Source organism: Pan troglodytes, chromosome 1, assembly GCF_028858775.2.
Source record: "Pan troglodytes isolate AG18354 chromosome 1, NHGRI_mPanTro3-v2.0_pri, whole genome shotgun sequence".
Lineage (NCBI taxonomy): Eukaryota > Metazoa > Chordata > Mammalia > Primates > Hominidae > Pan > Pan troglodytes.
In genome coordinates this window covers 75,887,876-75,911,742 of record NC_072398.2, presented here as the reverse complement: position 1 = coordinate 75,911,742, position 23,867 = coordinate 75,887,876, and the positions used below count along the sequence as shown (strand labels likewise).

The following is a 23,867-nucleotide window of genomic DNA, read 5'->3' as shown; positions in this document are numbered from 1 at the left end:
GGAAGGTCTGAAGAGTCCACACCATACTCAAGGATGAAATGCAAATGCTCCTAAGTATCCATGCCAGAATTGAAGTATAGCCGTGAATTTTGAATGTAATGGTCTTAGAAGCATGAAAAAAATGCAAAAGAAGTCATATTTTAGTTGAACATTATATTTTGCATATGAAGAAATTAAGGCTCACAGAAGTGAAGAGATTTGATGCATGCCCTTCAATTTCAGTATAATTTTTATTATACCACACAAGTACTATTTTTCTCCCATGCGAATTTGAAGTAAGAAAAATATTATATGAAGATTTTAATATTCCATTTCTTATGTCCACTTTAATAGCAAGCTTAGAGAAAAGAAGAAGTTGCCATACAGATGATTGGCAATGACCTCATCATGAGAAAGAAAACGGAGAGCCCACACTCCAGGCTTCCCTCTTGGGTTTCAGGGCTCCCATAAGTGAAGCAAAAAAAATAGGAACAATCAAGTACCCACTTGGCAAATATGGGCTCTTTGACCAAATGACTGAATAATGTAATGTACAAGCGTCATGTCTGGCAGCAGCTGATAATGCAACAGGAAGGTTACCAGCCCAGTGGTTCTTAAACTCTAAATGTGCATTAGAATCACCACCAAAATATGTTGTTGTTGTTGTTTTAAGTGCAGATGGTCAGATTATTCACAAAGACTCTAATTCAAAAGGTCTGGGTAGATCAAGGAATCTTCATTTTTACAAGTAACCAAGGTTCAGATTTAAAAATCACTGCTGTTAACTATGAACTTCCAAAAGTCTAAATCCAGAGAATTTATCTTCAACCACATTCTGTGCAAAAAGCATGCCTCTCCAAAAGCTGGTGCTCAAGAAATTTTTTCTCTGCTCTAAGTGTTATTCAGTAGTTGAATGAATAATATGGTTGTCATATTATTTGGTAGTTTGGTTAAAAATAACATCAGCAATTATTGAGTACTTGCTATGCAGCAGTTATTACACTCAACTCTTGGAACACAAGGAGATAGAACATACAATCCTTACTTTTGATGAACTTCTATGCCAGTTGGGAAAATAGTCCCTGTACATAAAACCTTTAGTAAATACCTACAGGCAATGTAAGTCATAAGGTTTCAAATAACAGAAAAATCACTGTAGGCTTTGTCAGCACAAGGAGGAAAGACCTGGACTTAGGCCTTGAAAGACAGAGAAGACCTGGATGAGCAAAAGACATTCTATAATTATTAATAGTTGGAAGAAAAGTCTAGAAATGAGGCCATCCTTTGTGCATTCAAGAAAAAGGGCCTGGTGCGGTGGCTCACACCTGTAATCCCAGCACTTTGGGAGGTCAAAGCAGGCCGATCGCTTGCACTCAGGAGTCCAAGACCAGCCTGGACAACATGGTGAAACCCTATTTCTACAAAAAAATTAAAAATAATAAAAAAAATAGCTGGACATGGTGGTACACCTCTGTGGTCCCAACTGCTTGGGAAGCTAAGGTGGGAAGATCGCTTGAGCCCAGGAGATTGAGGCTGCAGGGAGCCACAATCATGCCACTGCATGACAGAGAGAACTTGTCTCAAAAAAAAAAAAAAAAAAAGGCAAAGAATAAATAAAACCTTATTGAGCACTTACAATATGCTATGCACTGTTTCAAATGTATTATCCCATTTGCTGCTCAAAATAACATTGTGATGTGGAAAGAATAACCACCCATATTTTACAGATAGGGAAATAAAAATTAGTGCTGCTAAGAACTTGGTCGGGAATAAATATTTATTCATTTGAGTTCAGTTGAATCCCAAGTTCATGATAACATCCCTTTTCTTTATCCTACACTATCATAAGAGTAAATAACACCAAAAAAAAAAAAGCATTTATCTGAGGGTCCTAAATTAACTTGAATTGTTTTCATCATCAATACTGAATAAGATTAAATATTAATTTTTGAATAGTTGTCAAAATACACAGATATACATCAAAATATCCAGAAATCCTGCTCTAGAAAGAGCTCCTCAACCAATGTTGCAGGGTTGCCTATGTAGTTCAGGTTGCCAGAATTATTAGTTCGGCTCTGATTAGGTAAAACTGTCCTGGCAAGGAACTGCAGGCCCATGGACAAGTACAAAGTAGGCTCCCCATGCAGGTGTAGCAAAGAAGAGTCAGAATTAGGTTCTTTCTTGGCCTCCTTCAGCGCTTTTAGCACTGGGCTGTCCAAGAACAAAGGTGGAAAGTGTCTGATATCTGGCATTTATTCAGCAGCCTGTGCTGTGTTCCCAAGAAAGTGACACTTCTTTCAAGAGCTCATCTTTGGAGAGTGTGTACCTCTAATTCTGACTCACTAGGATGTGGCATGGGGCTGTCGACCTTAAACCCATTTGACACTTGTCCTGGTAAAGGGTATCAGTGGCAGGAGCAAATGATACTCACCAAGCATGAAACCAGGAAGTGGGCTCTGCACTCACTATACCGGCCTTGCCATTCCTTGCTTGGTACAAGGCCACAATGTCAAGGCCTTGGTGGTGGGCAGCAGTGGGACGTGGGCTAGTAGAGGGTGGTAGTAGTGGGCTAGTAGAGGGAAACACATCTGGGGTGGGGACTCCCCAGTTCACCAAACCACTGCCACTGGACGTGAATCTCTCCTCCCCGCACCTTGGGCTTCATGCCAACCAGTGGAGATCTGAGAGATCATGAAAGCATGACCTCACAAGCTCTCAGGGTGTGTCTCAAGGGGCCTCAGAAGAGAAAGGGAGAATTTTTCACTCTTAGCCACCACAGTAGACTGAGAGGATAGATCCTCATCTGACAGACATGGTCTATTCTCAGTGGAAGCAGCCCCCTTACAAAAAGATGAGCCCTGACTTCTGATCACAGAAGTTCAGAATTCCACCTAGAGAGAGGAGTAGGAAAAATGGGAAAAACTGATTCTTTGGTGAAGGAGTTTCCCATATTCAGAAAGACTTATCCCAAAAGTTACATTTCTTAGAGACAAAGATGTGTGGCTTTGAAAACCTTGTTGGATAACGAGTTTATTGGGACTTAATGAACACAAAGAAAAGCCATTTTAACTGCCATCCAAAGCCTTCTCTTTCTCCATGCCAAACCCTTACCATCTCTGCCAGCATATTTTCCCAGTCATCTCTCTCTTAACCTCCACCTTCCTCCCCACTATATATCCTGTGTGATATCCTCATAGCCACCTCTCCCTCTAACCACTTCCACTCTTCTCATCGAGTCTACTAAGTAATGGCTATGAGTTTTCCCACAGAGAAGCCTCTCTTCTCTCTGTTTCAGAGAGAGCATGAACTGTGGTTTTACTGTCCCTAATACAATTAGCAACTGACAGATTCCCAAGAGAAATGTCCTATATTTAGGTAAAATATCAAATCAACCAAAAGTATCCATGTGACATGAAATCTATGTGATTGAGCTAATGCACCAACTCTTCATATCGTCAGAGGGAAGATTTTCTTGTATCTTGGTTTCCCTTCCCACATACAACTGAGGAAGCACTCAAAGTACACTGACAGAGGGATTTACTAAAACATTTCTGAGAACTCCTGTCCCCACCTCAATGATTGGTAAGTCTCTACTGTAATATCCTCAGATCAGCTTAGTCTCTAAGCAACTGGAAGGGTAGGTTTACAAGGTACCCACTGCCTTGCCATACCTCCTACCATGTCTCAAACATAATGGCACTTAGTAAATAAATATTGAACTAAGGTGGAACTTAGCCCCTCAGGACATCCCTGGACCTTCATCAGCTACAAGATCATGTAATATCTAACACTGGCTCTAGTCAACACTATACATTGCTCAAGGTTTTAGAAATTGGCCTATTCTAGTCAGAATGGCCATTATTAAAAAGTCAAGAAGCAACAGATGCTGGTGAGGTTGGAGAGAAAAAGGAACACTTTTACACTGTTGGTGGGAATGTAAATTAGTTCAATCATTGTAGAGGACAGTGGAAGACAGTGTGGCAATTCCCCAAAGATCTAAAAGCAGAAACACCATTTGACCCAGCAACCCCATTACTGGGTATATACCCAAAGGAATATAAATCATTCTATTATAAAGATACATGCACGCATATGTTCATTGCAGCACTATTCACAATAACAAAGACATGGAATCAACCCAAATGCCCATCAGTGATAGACTGGAGAAAGAAAATGTGGTACATATACACCATGGAATGGAATACTGTGCAGCCATCAAAACGAACAAGATCATGTCCTTGGCAGGGATGTGGATGGATCTAGAAGCCATTATCCTCAGCAAACTAACACAGAAACAGAAAAACACCGCATGTTCTCACTTATAAGTGGGAGCTGAACAATGAGAACACATGGACATGTGGGAGAACAACACACACTGGCGCCTGTTGCAGGGGCAAGGGGAGGGAGAGCATCAGGAAAAACAGCTAATGGATGCTGAGCTTAACACCTAGGTGATGGTTTGATCTGTGCAGCAAGCCACCATGGCACACATTTACCTATGTGACAAACCTGCACATCCTGCACATGTACCCTGGAACTTAAAATAAAAGTTAAAGAAAAAAAAAAGAAAAGAAAATCAATTGACCATAAATGTGCAGCTTTCGTTTTGGATTCTAAATTCCAAACGCTGATCTGTCTATTCTTATGCCAGTACCAAATCAAATTATATGAGAACTTTTTTCAGTCACGGTGCACATTACCAGTTGCATATTGTCATAATAAAAGTTCAATGTAGAGAAGAAAAAAAAAGAAATTGGCCCATTCATCCTTGAATACAAAGACAGTAGCAGAATTACTGCAGTCAGTCTCTTTATTTGAAATCACTCATTCCCTTATCTAATTTGCTATATAACAAGGAGGGAATATAGTCTTGAGAAGGCAACCTGGTAGACTGAACAAGACATTGCACTGGGACTAGGCACACCTGAGTTCTTCTCCCGGACCAGAAAATGTTCTTTCCCTTCCTCAGCTTCTAATATTCTCATTTCAATGTCTAAACTCAATTTAGATTATTGGAATAAAGTGTCTAATGAAAAATTTCCATTTCAAAGATTAGGCAAATCACAATATTCAAAAGCGAGATAGATTTCAAAGGATTGTGTGATAAGAAGACCTTCTGAACAGAAGATCACTTTCAACACAATAGACCCCTCTGCTGTAACAAAAGCAGCAGGCCTCTTTTTCCCCAAGTGGCTCCCTCCAATAGTAAATGAGCAACTAAGATTATTCCTGTACTAGAATGGCGTGAACGCAGGAGGCGGAGCTTGCAGTGAGCCGAGATCGTGCCACTGCACTCCAGCCTGGGTGACAGAGCAAGACTCCATCTCAAAAAACAAACAAACAAAAAGATTATTCCTGTACTATGCTTATTACCCCAGTGATGAAACAATCTGTACCCCAAACCCCTATGACACACAGTTTACCTGTATAACAAGCTTGCACATGTACCCCTGAACCTAAAATAAAAGTTAAAAAAAGATGATCCCTAGTGTTGTGCATGCAGTGAAGCTCTTCACCTCATCTGTGGGAGGCTAAATAATCTTCAACCTGTGCTCTGATACAAACTGAGACTGGCGAATGGTAACATCATCACAGAATAGCAGTGGGATGAGGATTATGGTGGTGACAATGATGACCATGTCATTTTAAACTAAACCCTTCCTGTTAATTAATGGAAGTGAAACCAAGTACCTAATGCAAAAAACAACTATGCCCACTTTATAATCCCAATCAAGATACTAGGTATTAAAGCTGGTAGGTAGCTTTCTGTGAAACTTCTTACTGAAGAACCGTACCCTCCTTGGTTATCCAGTGCTTATCATATGCTATTGCTTGTTTAACTGCCTTGTTTTCCTACTGGGTTGCAAACTCTGGGAGGGCAGGGAGGACCACGTCTATTTCACTCACCTTTGTGTCCTCAGTGCCTGACAGGTAACTGATGCTCCATAAACATTGCTGAATAAGTTAATGAATAAGTGCTTTATAGCAGCTTGAATAGTGTCCCTCCAAACTTCATGTCCATGTGGAACCTCAGAATGTGACTTTATTTGGAAATAGGGTCTTTGTAGATAGATGTAATTAGTTAACATGCAGTCAACTGGATTAGGGTGGGCCCTAAATCTAATATGACTGGTGTCCTTGAAGAGAAGGAGAAGACACACAAGATACACATTTGAAAGAAGGCCATGTGAATATAGAGGCAGAGCTTGGAGCAATACAGCTACAAGTCAAACAACACTGAGGATTGCTGGGAGCCACTAGAAGCTAGAAAGAAGCAAGGAAGGATTCTTCTCTAGAGCCTTCAGAGGAGCGTGGCCTTCTGACATCTGGATTTCACATTTCTATTCTCCGGTACTGTGAGAGACTAAATTTCTGTAGTTATAATTTACCCAGTTTGTAGTAATTTGTTCCAATAGCCCTAAGAAATTTCTTCATGGTTGAATAGGTATTTGTATAGAGTGTGCAAATTACACTATCACTTAAGTAATTCTTTGAATCAGTCTGATGGAACTAGAAAGGCCTTGGGAGATTATATAGCTTAATCTCATTATCATTTAAAAAAATGCAGAGGAAAGTAAGACTCAGAGAGAATAAATTACTGAATTAGTACTAGAATTCAGGTCCTCTTTCTCTTGTACAAATATATCATACATACAATGCTTTGACCATTTTATAAAAATAATCCATAAGTTATTATGTGATTGTTAAAGCTTTGTTGATTATGTTATCTACATTTGTGTAAGTAGATTTAAATCTTTTTTAAAAAAGAGTCTTTCTTCCCTTTATGATGGCATAAATCCTTCCTCCAATTTTTCTTCAAAAAACACAAATGCCAAAAAAGAAAATGAATTTTAAAAACAGCTAGCCAACATTCTTAAAGCTCAGACTCCTGGCCTCGTGGCCAGGCATAACAGAAGATAGGACTGGAATTTAGACTGAGTCTTAATTTCTAACCCTGACCTTTCTGTGCAAACCTAGTCAAGTCTCTATACCTCATATTTCCTCAGTGTAAAACTGCACACAATCTTTCTCCAAGGTCTTAGTGAAGAAATGAGGTCAGAAGTAGGAAAAAGCTCTGCAAAGATGAGGGACTGTTACTGCAAGTAGTACATTGAATAATACCATTCAACCTCCCTGCTACCCGTCCATTCTAAAAAACGGTTTGAGTTTAGGTTTTACTGCACCATATACAAGGCCAGATTAATATGCATGGGGGTCTTAGAAGCTAAAAATTGTCATCATCCAACACACAAGTAATTCAAAATATGTTTTACATTACTAAACTGTAAAATACATGTTTTATGACTTATTTTATAACTCATTAAGATGCTTTCCTTTGATGCATGTTTTGATGTTCTTTATCATTTTTGTAATATTGTCATTCCATCTTGATCTTTGACACTGTTTCACTGGCTTTCTAGGATGAAGGTCTGGCTGCCGCTGGGGAGCCCAGCCCTGAGGCTACATCACTTAAACTCACTGGAGCCCTCACTTCCCCACCTGTACAATATAGTACTTTGGGAATGAAGGCTCTCTAACCACAAGATCTTATTAAATTAGTATAAGAAGAATTAAAGTTCAGATTTGTTTGCCCATCTTTCTGTCAAGAAGCATGTGTTCTTAAATAGCATTTGCATGTTATCAAGCTAGGCAAACTTATAAAAATTAAGGTGCATTTCAGAATGAAAGGTCTACTGAAAAAAGATTTTGGTTATGCCAGTAATATTCCCCAATGTTTCTAGATTAGTGAACCAGATGATATGCGTCTTATAAATCTAATTTCCTGCCTTATTTGGTAGCCAAGTCATTGGAGAATTGGATGAAATATATCAAAATAAGAAGAAACGGAAATAGCCTAAGCCATGTGCTCTGAGTATGTAATTTTAGATCTCTGAACCACGTGCAAACAGACACTGAACCTAATCACACTTCATAACCTCATAAATTCTCCCCTTCATTCTTTTGTTCTCTAATGCACCCATGAAATCTTAATTAGAAATCTATGTTTAAAAATAATAGGACTCTTCCAATGTGGATTTTTTAATACTAAAAATTACATTGGGGAAATCAAGGTTCATGAAGTTATGGTTAACATTAACTATGATATGCTTTCTGAGATTTGAGTTACAGTGTGTGTGTATGTGTGCACACACATACTACAAAGTCAACATTTTAGTAGCAGTATGTTAATGGAAGCATGTTCATGAATAATGATAATAATAATCTTAGCATTTACAAAGCTGTGTATCAATTAATCCTCACCACAACCAAATTCCAGTCTTGGAAATGATTAAACTGATGCCCAGGGAATTTCAAGAAATTTACTTGGGGTCAAGAGATAAAAGCCTGGACTGAAAAATTCTGGTTCCTGGCCCAGGGCACTCCCTTTATACTTCAATGAGTCCTCCAAAATCTGAGATGATGTTTTATAGTTTTGTATAAGCAAATGTTTTAATTCCTTTGTTTGAAAAGATTGGTTGTCAAAAGCATGGGTGATTAAAAACAAAATATACAAAGCATAGGATGGTAGAAAATTCAGTTTCAATCCAGCTCTACCATGTATTTCATTAGTGACTATGGAGACAAAAACCTTTCCACCTACAACTCAGCTGGGTTATTTTTCCCTCATTAAACAGTAATAACAACACTGTATGTAGCTCCTCTAACCCAAATGATGCAAAAGGATTAACTTTCATTTTCCATGAATGGAGAATCCCTGAAGTGGGGTAAGCTGTCATTTGAGAAAGAAGTAATTGCCATATATATATATATATATATATATATATATATATATATATACACACATGGCAATTATATATATATATGGCAATTTTATATATATATGGCAAATATATATATATATATATAAAAGAAGAAGAAGAAGAAGTGGAAGGCCGAGGTGGCCAGCCCCTAAACAAGGCTGGGTCTACTCAGTACTAGCAACCAGCAGCTGAGGTCAGAGAAGAGGAACAGAAAGATTGTATCCCTAGATCTATACCTAGAGCCTTTCAGCTTGTTTCCCAACTCTCCTCTGTGTGTGTATATTTGGATCTATATGTGCATACACGTGCAATATTTTTCAGCATCATCCCCATCCAAATTATTCTGTCCTATTTTGAATACCCAGATCAAAACATATATCTAAACACTTCATTTAGAAAATATCATCACTCTGCAAATAGTGAATAATATTAGCTGCCCCTGATATTGTTCATTCTCTTATTTGTGGATGAGCACTTGACTGCCTGAGAAGTTTTCTAATCAACTCTTCAGGAAAAGAGGATAAGCTGTCTTCAGACACAAGAGAATGGTTACTTTTACTGTGGTGCCCCCTAGTGCTGTTCAGATTAGACTCACTTTCTATATTTGCCAAAATACAGACCACACAAGAGAAGCAAAATTTGGAGAGGTAACAATGTTGGTAATTTTTCCTGTATTTCCTTTGGCGTAGGAGAGAATGAAGCGTGTTCCTTTAGCATGATTCACAAGATCCTTTGTGAACTGCTCCCCACCTCCCCAGCTTTTCAGCTTCATCTCCACCACTTTCCCACAGGAACACTCAACTTGAGCTATTCAGAAAAACTTGCTGTTCTACCTAGTAAGCCTTCTACCCCTACCCACCAATTCCCATCCGCTTGTCTGCTTAAATAATTTATCCTCCTCCTTCTAGTATTAGCTGAAGCATTATCTCCTCCTGCAGGTTTTCCTGACTCCCCAGAAGGCTGAGGCAGCCCTCCCTCCTCCCTCCTCTCATCTTCCCATTGTCCCTTGAGCATGTCACTCTTTTGTCCCCACCCTGCATCTTGACTGTGAGTGTAAATAGTTCAAAAACCTTCTCCAATGGATGTTTATATCGCCAGTGCCTCAAATGGTACCTAGCACAAGTAAACACTCAATGGAAAAAAATCTGTGTAAGGATGGTTTCATTGATAATAAGAAGAACCATAGTGTAGGAATCAGGAGTTCTGGTGAATTAACCAGCTAAGTGGTCACGAATGGTTCACCTACCCTCTCTAGGTTTCTGTTTTCTTATCTGTAAATAGACTATATCTAATACCTGCCCCCAAATTCAATGATTCTATATGCTTAATACCTCCTTCAGAAGCCTCAAAATGCCTTATGACAAGCCAAGTCAACTTCAGATGTTAATTTTTTAATTCTCAAAGATTTGCTTATGAAAAGCAAATTCAAATGCCTTGAAATTATCTTATTTGCAGGTCTATTGTTAAAAAAGAACTTCTAAAAACTTTCTAAATTACATGGAGACATTTAAATTAAGCTAATCTGAAACAATATTTTTTTCAGGCAAACTCCTCTTTCTCTTATTAAATGATACAAAGAAAGGTCCAAGTTGTAGCCCGAAACTTCATTAAGAAACTGTTCTAATTCCAGCTTTCACTGATACAGAACTGGTCAACTCACTTTCTAAGTATCTCTACTTCTGTTGTTCCCAGATGGAAAAAAGTGATAAGAACTGAAAAAAAGTGATAAGTAGGAATTGCTGAAAAAAATCACTAAAAGCCTTCAGGTCTTTGAGCATGATGATAAAGGTGATATGAATCTTGGAAAAGCCAAGTTTCAATGGTTTCAGTGAGGTTTCTCACACCTTATAGGTCAGCTTTTTCTGCCTTTGTTCCATAGCTGAAGTTCCAGGTAAGACTGGAAGCCTGACAATTTAAGTGGATGTCCCAATGTAATATCCAAACAGTGTGTATTGGTTTTGGTGACAGAAGCACTGAATTATATACCTTATGTCATGAATATTCTTACAGGGCATTCACTTCTTTCCCTTTTCTAAACAGTGCGTTTTGCTAATCCAGAATAGGTTATTTAGATATGTACAGAATATATAACTTAAGTATAGAAAAGTACATATGTGCAAATTTGATTCCCCTCAATCCCTTCTTAGGAGCCAGGAAATCCATAAGCTTAAACACAAGTATACTAACACACATTTTGTATTTCTCAAATCCTTATATCCATTCTATGAATATATAAACTATATACTCATAAGATATTGAGCTGGAAGACATCTTATTGATCATCTGATCCTACTTTCTCATAATACAGATTATAAAAATCAAGGCTCAAAGAGGAAAGTAAATTAGATGAGGAGTGGGTAGGGTCTAACTTTTTTTCTGGCATCTTAAAAACAAAATATTCTGCATTTCCTGCATGTAGATAGACCTAACCCAGTGATGAGAAAACAGAGGCTACTAAATAAACTTGATTGAAAGGAAAGCTGACGGCCAAATGGAGCTTGGTAGCTATATCTGTATTTACAGAGCCATTCATGTAGGCAATTATTTTATAAGGCTAAAAAATTAAATCTAAGAAATAAAAGGGAAAATCATAATTATTTCCCAAAAACCTTTCTCTCACAATAAAAGAGGTCCAATTTAACTGGGTAAATGGTGAGCATTTCAGCTCTATTTCACCTCCAATACACATCACTGTAACATTATGTCTTATAAAATAGAGGTTTGACTTGCATCATCACTACCAACACCACCACCACCACCACCACCCGCTCCCTCAATCAAACTTCCAAACAGTATTGTAGATGAGTTTTAAATGGCTACTAGTCTATGTCTCTTTGTCAACAGCTGCTCTACAATGTTCTCTCTCAATCTCTCTGTCTCTGTTTCTCTCTCTCTCTCAAACACACAGAAACACACACACACACAAACACACACACACACACTGCTGCTATCACTGCCACCAACATTATTTGGTAAACTATCAGGTTCTAGGGAAAACACACACAACCCATCTATGCTTTCCTTCTCATAATGAAGTGTAAATAATAAATATAAGATTAAATGTAAGGACCCATTGTGCTGTCCCAGATCCTATAACAATATAAGAAATTACATTAGCTAATTAGAAATAAAAAAATTATAATTAACATCAAGTGAAGAACTTCAAATATCTGAGCAAAAAAAACAAATCTATTTTCAGAGTAGACAGGGCATGTTTCTTAAGCAAACAACTCAAATATACCACCTATGTCTTGCTTCCATCTCTGTGCCAGGACTATAGAAGCTAATTCTCCCCTAGAGATCACTCACCATGAGGTTTAGTGTCCTAGAAACCAGCACCCTGCTTTTCTTCCCACAGCTTTCCTTCTGTCCCAGAGTTGCTGGATGACTTGTTGGAAAGGATCCCCTCTTTTTCTCAACATCTCCTGGATATTGATAGTCCAATGTGACCCCAACCACCAGCAAGCTGTACAACTGTGGTTCACCTTTTGCTCTCTCCTGCTCAGAGCCGTTGTGCAATCAGTTAGCCTTGAATGGAGCCATGTGTCCTGTGTTTTATCATCCCATGGTGTAAGGAAATATGTAACACTGTGGTTGTTAGAAAAAGCACTCTCAGGGCTCCCAGATTGGTGAATGCACTCAGCTGTTCTATATTTGGTTACTCTCTTTGTTTTCTTCTCAAAAGAGCCTAATTCCGGTTGATGTCTTGGGCATCCGGTCGATGTCTTGGGCATCCTGCCATGGACACCTTACTCTTCCCCCACACCCTCTCCCCGAATCGCCTACTTTAATTTCACCCAAAGAGTTCTGCGAGAAGACATAAGAGTGTGGTGTGATGAGGAGAGGATGAAAGTGTTGTTGTGCTCACTGGTCTGCAGACCTGAGCATGACACTAGCTACACTTCTGGAATTTGGAGACACAAGCACTGTCTGTGGTACAGTGATCATAACCACACACACTCTTACCAGCCTCCATGCACTGAAAACCCTATTTCCTGTAGGCAGAAACAAGCCCAGGCATTTGCCAAGACTTCTCATCTCATTCTGGTTTCATTGGAGGTGCTTAATCTCAGACAAGACCATCAGAAATCAGTTTGTATTACCTGAACTTTATCAGGGAGAAGCATTTCTAACCCAAAGCAACCACCTAGAAAACAAGATTATCAGACTAGCTCAACAAAGGAACACGAAGAGAGTATAGATTTATTTTTCTCCAGTGGCATCTTCTGCAGTGAAGAACATCCTTAAATACCTAATAATGTTTGTATATCTGAACTACTGAATAAGAAAAAATAATGCAAAAGAGAGAAGTGTGGAACAAGAATAAAGTGAAAGAAAAATGGAAATATTTTAACTATATGGGGAAAATACTAGAAGGATAATCTCCTACTACATGATGTATTTAATAAGGTAGGGAAAAGGTGAAATGATGCCTTTAAATTATGACTGGAAGAGATAGATTGTGAGAAACAATATCTGATTAAATCATTGGGGTGAATGAGTGAGCACATAGGCACACACACATGCACGCACACATTGCTCCACTATTAATATTGATACCTTCAGCATTCTTTACAAAGAAAATCACCTTGCAGGTCTATAGAGTATATGAATATTATGGGAAAGTGGAACTGGTCTCTTTCCTATTTCCTTTTAATATTAATTGCCTGATCAAACACATTACTATCACAATGGGTAGACCAGGTATATCAGTGACTCAAAGCTTCAAAGTGACAGCTTATAAAGGGATACAAGGAATCTTGCATTGCAAAGAAAAAGAAAAAGATCTAGAAGCTGTGCCTCTGCCCTACCTCCACTCTGCCCTACCACTGCCACTGCTGAAAAGAAGGAAGGAAAGGAGAGACAGAAGGGCGTTTAACCACACTTTACGATTGCTGTGGGGAGAGGGAAAAAAAACTCAACACTTTTGGCATAAGATTATTTCCAAGCGACTGTTTGCGGCTGTTGCAGCTGCCATCAGCATGAGCTGGTGGGAAAACAGCGCCCAGTGGTGCATCTTACCTGAAGAGCAGAGAAGTGCAGGCAGATGTAGGTGAAGCACAGGAGCAGCCCCAGTCCCTGAATTACAGAGGCCACCAGCAATAGCTTGTTCCTCTCGAATCTTGGCCTGGCTGCATTTCCCACATTCTCTTCCAGGGGTTGGACCCTTTCCATCTTCACAATCTGGGTAGAGGGAAGATGAAGATATGGAAAAGGGGAACCTGCGATAAAACTGAAGTTTTCCCCAGAAAGGAGGAGGTAAAGACAAAACAAAGCCTATCAATCAGAAAATAGGCAAAGGTCCCAGGGCCAGAGATAAAAGGCGATTGAAAGAGCAAAGCGGACTCTCTCAGTTTTAACGCTGCAACTTTTGCAGGCAGGCGGGGGAACTTCTTTGTGACTAATCTGAATTTCCCCTTTACTTTCTTTCTTTTTTTTTTCCTCTGGGCTAACAGGGAGTTGTTTTTGTGACATTCCAGTTCTGATTTGAGTGACTGTGAAATGACAGTCATAAAAGTATGCTATTTTCTTAACTTATTGCACCAGTAACAAATTGTGGGTCACTTGGTAAAGATAAAAATCATCATCCGTTAATGTAGCAGCTCATATATCCCTTCCCCAAGGTGTCCTAAATCATAGAAAAGATTTAGGGGAAATGCTGGCCCAAGGTTCTTATCTGCACTTTACTACGTAACTAAACATTGAACCCCTCTCACAGATTCAGAAAGAAAGCACACACAGATCATTCTTGAATGAAAAAGACAAAACAAGAAAATAGGACACTGGGTCATGCAGAAGTAAAGGAGAGATCCTTGGTTGTAGTCTACTGCATAAAAATAAACTACCTTTTGGAAGCATTTACTATGTGTCAGACACTGTGTTAGATGGACTTGCAATCTTTCTCTCATTTAACCCTTTGAGGCAAATTCAATAAACAATTATATGATTAATTTTCTGCATACCAGAAAAGAAGCAGAAGGGTATCCTTGTCTCCTTTCCTTCCACTTCACATTTCTCCCGTACATAATTTTTCCACGAATGAACAAATGAATAGATGTAAATAAGCCTTGAAGATTATTTCTTTCTTTGAGGTCGTGGCTGGCCTCAGAACTTGAAAAGTAAGAGTATTCTATCAATAGACACCAGGTACCCTTTACCACTAAAATAAACAATGAAATGAAATAAATGATAAAATTACTTATAACGTAAAGTTCAAATTGGCAAATATTTACTGAGTACATCATATGAGGCTGGCACTGTACTGGACAACATAAGGCTGCTGGGGAAAAGCTGTTTAAGAAGGAATTGTCTCTCTTTGTGGCTAAGTATGTCTCTCTCAGCTCCCCATAAGGCACCCAACAGATATGTAAAGAAAGGAGGGAGAAATATTTTGGATATTGACAGTATGAGTTGTTATACCACTTCACTTCACAGAAAAAATGGAAATGAGGCATACTTAAAAGAGAAAGTTTGTGGGAAATGTAAAGTACATTTATGACTACAGTATTAATCAATTAAAATATGAATTAATACCTTCACTACAATAATTATGCCTTGCATTAGGAGAACATACTGGTGTTGAGAAATTTAAGTTTTATCTGAAAGATAAGGTAACTAAGGCACAATATCATAGACTCCAAGCCAAAACTAGAAATCAAGTTGTATCCAAACATATTTGTCACAGTTATTCCCTTGAACAAAGCTTGTGTTACATACAGGGTGTGGAGAAAAAAGTTGAAGGAAAAATCAGTGTGTAAATCCCAATTCTTGTGTAATAGTTCATCATAAAAGAGTATTAAAATCAGTAACTATTTACTCATCAATTTTCAAAAAATAAGAGTCACAGCAAAAAAAAAGGCATAAATACTATTGGAAACTAGAAATAAGCTGAAAAAGTAGTAAAAACTATTCATGCTGAAAATCGTAGATAACATTTTTAAATTACTGTCAAAAGAATGAAAAAAATAAACATTTACCATGCACATACTTGTGCCTTAAGCAGCATTTCTTCTCAGTGTTAATATCATGGCTCCGAGAAAGAAAAATCTTTGCACAGAGTCATCTCTACCCACATTTAGGCTAACACTTGGATGACACACCTCTCATTTTTATTGTCTTGTCGTCCTACTACCATATTTTGCCTAGTTGTAATTTTTGTTGATGTTTAAGTGATATTTTACACTTAATTGTCTCTTTTTTTATTGAAGACGTTTTCACAGCTCTTCACATTCTTTGTGGAAAGAGATACATACACACACACACACACACACACACACACACACACACATCAGGCTGGAAGTTTCAGGCACAGCTTTTTGATAGACTATCTAGGCATTCCAAAGTTCATCATTGGGCTAGTCTAGCATTTGAACAAATGAAATCACTATTAGAGTTATCATTGCTGACCTTTCAGTCTCAGGCACATGAGCAGAGTCCTCCATCTTCAAAACGTTTTTCAAAAAATAAAGCTTAATTGTTTTTAAAGGGGTCAAATACGTTACTAAATCTATGGGCAATTTTTTTCATTTGCATTTATTTATTTATTTTAGAGACAGGGTCTCGCTCTGTTGCCCAGGCTGGAGTAGAGTAGCACAATCATAGCTCACTGTAATCCGGAACTCCTGGGCTTGAGCAATCCTCCTGCCTCAGCCTCCCAAGTAGCTAGGACTATAGACACGCAACACCAGGTCTGGTTAATTTCTTTTAAAATTTCTTGTAGAGACTCCCTATGTTTCCCAGGCTGGTTACAAACGCCTAGCCTCAAGCAATCCTCCTGCCTTGGCCTCCCAAAGCACTGGGTTTATAGGCATCAGCCACCAAGCCTGGTGGCAATTTTTCTTAAAGTATCTCACAAATATTAAATACATAAGCACACCAGAGCAAATCAGCCTTAAAATAAAGCCACAGGATGTAAAATAAACCAAAGTAATTATCTTCCCATAGACTATTAACCTCCTAAATGAATAGCCATTTCAAGACTACAGAAAATATGGAAAAGAAAAGGGCTTTGACCACTCACAAGATACCTCATGTTCAGAAAGAAGCAAAAAACATTTGGGGTTTTTTTTTTTTCTTTGGTTTGAGGGTTTTGTTGTTGTTTGGATTTTTTGGTGTCTGGGTTTTGGTTTTGGGGTTTTTTGGTGATAAAAAAATCTACATTTTTCATTTATCTCTAAGTCAGATTTTCATTTGTCCATTCAACAAGACTGAGCCAAATACTAGAGGAAAAGACACAAACAAAACACATTTTTAGTCCGCAGGGAGGTCACAGACAGGAAAGCGGAATGTCCACAACCTGGAAAGTTCTGGGTCCTAGGTATCAGTGCAGAAGGGAAGGGTGCAGGGGGACAGGTTCTAATCTACACTGGGATTAGGACAGGAACAGCTTCCTTGATCTGGGAGAAACGAGAAGCAGTCTGGCCATCTGGGGCACCGGGGAGGGGCAGTGCCTGTTGGGCCAGGAGTGAGGGCAGTGGAGCCTGTTTGTGCAGTGTCAGTTCAGGGAACTACAGCTGAAGAGGAAGATGGTGAAGGAGAGTGGCTGCTGGAGAAGAGGCTCAGAAGAATCTGTTGTAAATGGACTTTTGTTACAAGTTAAGGACTTTGGACTTCATGCTGCAGCTACTGGAGAAACATGGAGAGGTTTGAAGCAGAATGTGATATGATATGATTACATTTTAGAATTACAAAAAAAATCACTCTGACTGAGGGAAATAGAAATGGCAGGTACTTCAGGAAATAATTCTAGGGGGGAAAAAAGAGACAGATATGGCAAGGCAGGATCAAGTTGGCCAATTGGGAGACATTTCCAGGGTGCTCTGTGCCAGCTGAGGGAATGAGTGAGATCTAAAATTCCACCTCTGCAGTCAGCTCTCTAAGCCCTCCCTCCTGGTACAGGAAGTTTCCTCCTGCAGGAAGGGATATGTTTATCATCCCACAAAGGTGAACTTTGCTTCCCAAGCCCTGAACAAAGGGCTGTACTCATTTAAATGCAGGCTCTTTTTCTAATTTATAAACCCGCAGGGGGTGCCTTGTTCTAAAACACACAAAGACAGTGGTATAAGCTAGGGACCTTGAGTCTGCACTGATTCAAGTGAGAAATAAGGTCCTAAACTAAAGCAGGGAGGACACAAAAGGAGAAGACACTTACAGTGGCTCTTCATTCACCAGACATTCTGAGAGTGTACTCAGTGCCAATCTCTGAGCATACACAGGGAGTCATAGATAAACTCTGCCCTGGGACAAGTGATAGAGTGATGTGGGAGGTGATGGAAACAAATGCATTTTCAAATGTCAAAATCTGATTTGTAATCTGCCTTTTCAACCTATTCCTGATCCTAATGTCACTGTCCTGATTAATGTTTTTGTACTCCAGGACCTCAAAATCCAAGAATCAACTTTGAATCATCCTCGTTCCCAGTCATCAAGCTTTGTAGGCTAGCCCTGCAATGCAGTTTTTTCTTTCCTCCTCTTTGCCATTCCTATTGCTTCTAATCCAAACTCTTATTACTCCTCACTTGAGCTCCTGCAGTCAGCTCTCCAAGCCCTTCATCCTGGCACAGGTTTCCTCCTGCAGGAGCTCCAAGTTTTCCTTCCAAACTTATCTCCCTCTATTTTCTGATTATTTCTAATATTCACTCTGCCTCAAACACCCTTACCCTCCACCTCTGACTATCAAAACCCTACATGTTACACATTCCCCATGAAGGGCTGTCCTGTGAGGTAGTGAGCTTGCTGTGTTCTAGAAGTACTAAACAAAAACCTTGAAGAAATTCTGTTCAGAGAATTCTAGCATTGAGTAGAGGGTTGATAGGATCAGTGGCTCCCAAAGCCTAGTTTATCATCTGAATCACTAGGAGAACTTTTTAATGATTCTGACTCCTAATACCTTCACTCTAGAAATTCTGATTCCTTGGGTGTCTTAGTCTATTTTGTTTTGCTATAAAGGAATACACAAGGCTGGGTAACTTGAAAGGAAAAAAAGGTTTATTTGGCTCACAATTCTGATGGCTGCAACATTCAAGGTTGGACATTTGCATCTTGTGAGGGCCTCATGGTGCTTCTACTCATAGTGGAAGGTAAAAGGAGCTAGAGTGTGGAGATATCACATGGTAAGAGAGAAAGCAAGATACAAGAGAGAGGTGCCAGGCTCTCTTTAACAACCAGCTCTTGCAGGAACTAATACAGTGAGAACTCACTCACCCCAAAAGGAGGGCATTAATCTATTCATGAGAGACCTGCTTTCATGACCCAAACACTTCCCATTAGGCCCCACTTCCAACACTGGAGCTCAAATTTCAACATAAGGCTTGGAGGGGACAAACATCGAAACCATAGCAGTAGGTTTGGAGTGATGTCTTTTGAAGCCATATTTCTAAAATAGTCCATAAGAGCCAGACTTGTGAATCTCCCTAAATGACCACTGAAGGTCTCTTTCACCATTACTTTCTATGATAGGAAGCCTCACCCGGATTTCCCAGAAGAATGCAGCTGTTTTCACCTCTGTGTTGAGAGCATTTATTATGCTCTGTTTCATCTTGTAATTCTTTAAATCTATTTCAGGGGGAGGAGGGAGGAGGTGGGGATGGTTAATGGGTACAAAAAAAAAAGAAGAAGAAAGAATCAAAAGACCTACTATTTGGTAGCACAATAGGGTGACTATAGTCAATAATAACTTAATTGTATATTTTTAAATAAGTTAAAGAATGTAATTGGATTGCTTGTAACTCAAAGGATAAATGCTTGAGGGAATGGATATCCCATTCTCCATGATGGACTTATTTCACATTACATGCCTGTATCAAAATATCTTACATACCCCATAAATACATATACCTACTATGTATTCACAATTTTTTAATTAATTTAAAACTTTTTAAATAAAAAATAAAATAAAAATAAAATTTCAAAAATATACATAAATAAATAAATCTATTTCAGTCTCCCCCATGATGTTGCAAGTTCCTGAGGTTAGGAGTCCTATATTGTACTCTCACAGGGCCAAATTGAATTTGCCTGCAATAGAGCTGAAACACACTGTTCACAGGACCAGAAATAATGAGAGTCTAAACAATACTGAAAACAGCACTATTAAATACAGAAGTCTCCTGGTAGCTGGACTTTGATCTTAGAGGTGAAAGATTAGCAAACCTGAAATGTATACTTTTCATTGAAACCGGATGCACACCATTAGTTCAAATACAAATGTGAACTCCTGTGATGATATTCCATTTGGGTTTCAGACTCACTAGTCTCTCACTTGTCAACCCCTTTTGTTCTGATGCCAATTTTCCCTTTCATTCTTCATGTTGCTTAGTTTTTTTTTTTTTTAAATCTTGACCACTGGCAGTTATTTTAGGGCATGATGACAGATTCTAAAACTTAGTGGCACAAAACAGCTACTGAAATTTTTCTCTGAATGGAACTGTACCCATGATGTACCACACCATTATAGAAAGCAAATATCTAGACAGACTTTTGACACACAAAAAATTACATTTTAAATTGCGTATTTAAAATATGTGTGCAACGCCAAGAACACGTAAAAATCTACAAGTACATTTTTCAACTCACAATAGGATATAAGCAATTTTCTTTTTCCAAAAAATCAACTTTATTAAAATATAGTTTTAGACAATAAATTGCATTATTTAAAGTGTACAATTAGATGAGCTTTCACAATTGTATACACTCACAAAACCACCAACACAATCAAGATAAACTTAATTCATCTTCAAAAGATAATTTTCTTTAAATAGAAATCATTCCAAAAGCAAATCTATACTGAATACATGAGACATTAATCCCCTCTCCTTTTCAAAATAAATCCAACTGAGTATAAATTAGAATTAGCATAAACCTATGTTTCTCAACTAAGGGTAGATTTGCCCCCTAGGGGTCATTTGAAAATATTTAGAGACATTTTTGTTTATCTGGATTGGGGGTAGGGTGCCACTAGTATCTAGTGGATAGAGGCTGGAGATGTTAATAAACATTCCACTCAGAATACCTCACCGCCATCAACAACAAAGGACTATCAGCCTAAAATGTCAAGAGTGCTGAGGTTGAGAAACCCTGATGTGGATACATCCATGCCCATAATTGATTAGGAATGAGGCAATACAATATTCACTCTCTGAGTTTTTGCATATGTTTATTGTCCTGTCTGAAACACCTCTCCACTCCTCAGCAACCACCCTATGAAGCGGGTACTATTTTCTCCCCATTTTACAGTTGAGACGAACTGAGGCTTAGAGAGATGAACTAACTTGGCCAAGGTCACACACTTAGTACATGGCAGAGCTGGTATCCGAATCCAGCTTTGTTTACTCTGGAGCCTGTTCTTAAACTGTGTGTGATACTACTGATCTTTTTAAATGAAATATAAGTTCTGCATCTGGCCTAGATGCCCAGTAAACAGTTTATCTAAGCAGATATTAATACACCAAATGCACACAGCTACTAATCCAGTAAGAAAAAAAGAACTTCTTCCTGTCAATTCGATCAAGGGTGTTCAATCTTTTGGCTTCTCTGGCAACACTGGAAGAAGAAGAATTATCTTGGGCTACCATACAATACAATAACACTAATGATAGCTAATGAGCTAAAAAAAAGAATTGCAAAAATGTCTCATAATGTTTTAAGAAAGTTTATAAGTTTGTGTTGGGCTGCACTGAAAGCCGTCCTGGGCCACATGTGGACCACAGGCCGCGGGTTGAACAAACTTAAATTAGATCTTTTCTTTTCAGATTATTGATGAATGGGAGTACATCTTCCATTTATTTTGTGCTTTCTCTGTGTCAGGCACAAAAGCTTTCTTTCATTCAATCCTCCTGCGAACACTCTGCCTGGTTATTACTAACACATCTTTAACACAAGGAACCAGAATCTCAGGGTAACCTAAGCACAACAGCATTGGGAGTTAAACCAAGATCATCTGGGTTTGCCTGCTTGTTTAACTGTACCAGACCACTCAATTGCTGGTGTTATGGCCTGAATGTTTGTGTTCCTGCAACCCCCCACCCCAAATTCATATGTTGAAGCCCTACCTCCAATGTGATTGTATTTGGAGATGGGGCCTTTGGAAAGTAGTCGAGTCATGAGGGCAGGGCCCTGGTCTGATGGAATTTAGGGCCTTTATAAGAAAAGACACCAGAGACCTTGAGCCATCTCTCTCTCCATCAAGTGAGGACACAGCAAGAAGGTGGCCGTCTGCAAGCCAAGAAAAGAACCCTCACCAGAACCCAACCATGTTGGCACACTGGCCCAGAGTTCCAGCCTCCAGAACTGTGAGAAAATAAATTATTGTTGTTTAAGCACCCACATTATGGGTGTCTTATGGCAGCCCAAGCAGACTAAGATGGCTGGAAATTATAAAATTGTACCAAAAGAGCATTGCTTCTTGAAGTTTCTCTAACTTCTTCTGTGATAACATGAATTTTATCCTCTGTGGTAACAAGAATTTTACCTATCATTCTCTATGATAACAAGAATTTTATCCTGTTACCTTCGATGTCCTTATAAGAATATTCTTAAATGTCTTTCCTATTTTGGAACTAGAATAAAATAGTCTACGTAATACACCAAGCAGCATGTCTAGACAGAGTAGGCCTACGCAAATGTTATGGTGTTGCAAAACAAACAAACAAAAAACCTGTAAGCCTTTTTAGTGTTTATTGTTTCACTGACATATGTTGCATTAAACATCTCTTAAAGCTTTCTTCAGGTGCAATCAGCAATCATCAACATCTTTATCCCAATCATAGCATGAGACACTGAACCCCAGTAAGCTCTAGTTTTAAAATTGCCTCAAATCCTCAATGGGATTTACCTCTTGGGGTTGCTATAGGGTTTACATGGGACAATGTTTACACCCATTAGCACTGTCTTACAAATAGAAGGTGCACAATAATTGCGATAAGTGTGGTCTGTGGTCTGTGTCCACAAATGGCTGCATCCACGTCACTCAGGAGCTTGTTAGAAAAGCAGAATCCCAGGCCCCACCCCAGACCTATCAAATCAAAATCCAGATTTTAAAAAGATTTGCATCCACATGAAATTTGAAAAGCACTTAGTTAAATTATTAACAGAAAGAGTGAGTTCATAAAGACTCAGAAGACTAAGCGCAGATCCCTGACAAGACACTAGAAACTTCCTTCCATAACAACATCTTACATCTTAAAACATACATGAGTTTTGGCTGAGCCCCATCCCCACCCTAGGCATCAGCAGGGTAGGAATCCCCTTACATGGGCATCTACCCTCATCTATGCACCCAATTCATCCCCTTAATTCCCTTCTTTCTCCAGCCCAGGGGATCTTTACACCATCAGGGGGCCAGAAAGCTTTCCGCTTACTCATCGAACATTTTCTGCTCCCCTTTGGGACAGAGCTTTTGAAACTCTAAAGTCAAGAGAATCTTTTTTTCTGCTTTGTGCCACCACATTCCTTCCCCCAAAGGTAATGAACATAGGCAAGCTAACTAAATGGGGCCAGGAAATAAAAGGAAATAGCCAGGGAAAAAAAATAAATTATTAATTTCAAAATAGTGCCCTGCCACATAAAGAACCAAATGAATGGTTCCTTATGATCAGAGACTGAGGGTGGATGGAGAGAAGTATAGCAATGAGCCATGATTTTCTCTCTCTCTCTTTTTGAAGGTAGTATTCCCTATCTCCACACTCATTACCACTGTATACAGTTTGTTCACCCCTTTCTGCCTCCTTAAGCTGTGCTCAGAAGTCTTTGGGGTATGTCCTTTCTGCAAATCTCACACATACACAAACACACACATGAAAAACAAACAAACAAACAAAAACCTCTTCAGCTTTCTACAAATTGGCTCAGGGAATTACTGTAGACCTTTCCTTCCTACTGTCTGCCATGTTCCCTGGTGTTTTCTGCTGTTCTTACCCTTATTCTTCCTATGTTGGCTCAAATTCGCCCTGGTTATATTTGGAAGAGATCTCAACTTTCTGCTTCATCACTGACCCAGAAGTCCCAAAGGATGTCCTTATAGGAATTGCCCAGCTCCAGGTCCCAAAAATCCCTCTCCCCAGTGTTCAACCCTGTTTCTTACCACACCACCTCCCGTCTGCTCCAGACTCAGTTTGGGGAAGAATAATT

At 38.9% G+C, this 23,867-nt stretch overlaps 1 protein-coding gene across 23 annotated transcripts in view; it reads right to left on the bottom strand.

The window, feature by feature from the left end:
- TNFSF4 (TNF superfamily member 4) overlaps positions 1-23,867 on the bottom strand; it is a 304,161-nt gene that overhangs the window by 9,625 nt on the left and 270,669 nt on the right. For 10 of the 23 annotated variants that reach the window (XM_063811302.1, XM_063811294.1, XM_063811325.1 and 7 more), the window contains one exon: positions 13,764-13,925. The exons of 5 other annotated variants lie outside the window; for them this stretch is intronic. In XM_063811302.1, the coding sequence (XP_063667372.1) occupies positions 13,764-13,925 (162 nt within the window). Of the gene's footprint in view, positions 1-12,050; positions 14,071-14,704; positions 14,902-23,867 lie in introns of those variants that run through there. 8 more of the 23 variants (XM_063811290.1, XM_063811304.1, XM_063811292.1 and 5 more) reach the window with 3 other exon arrangements.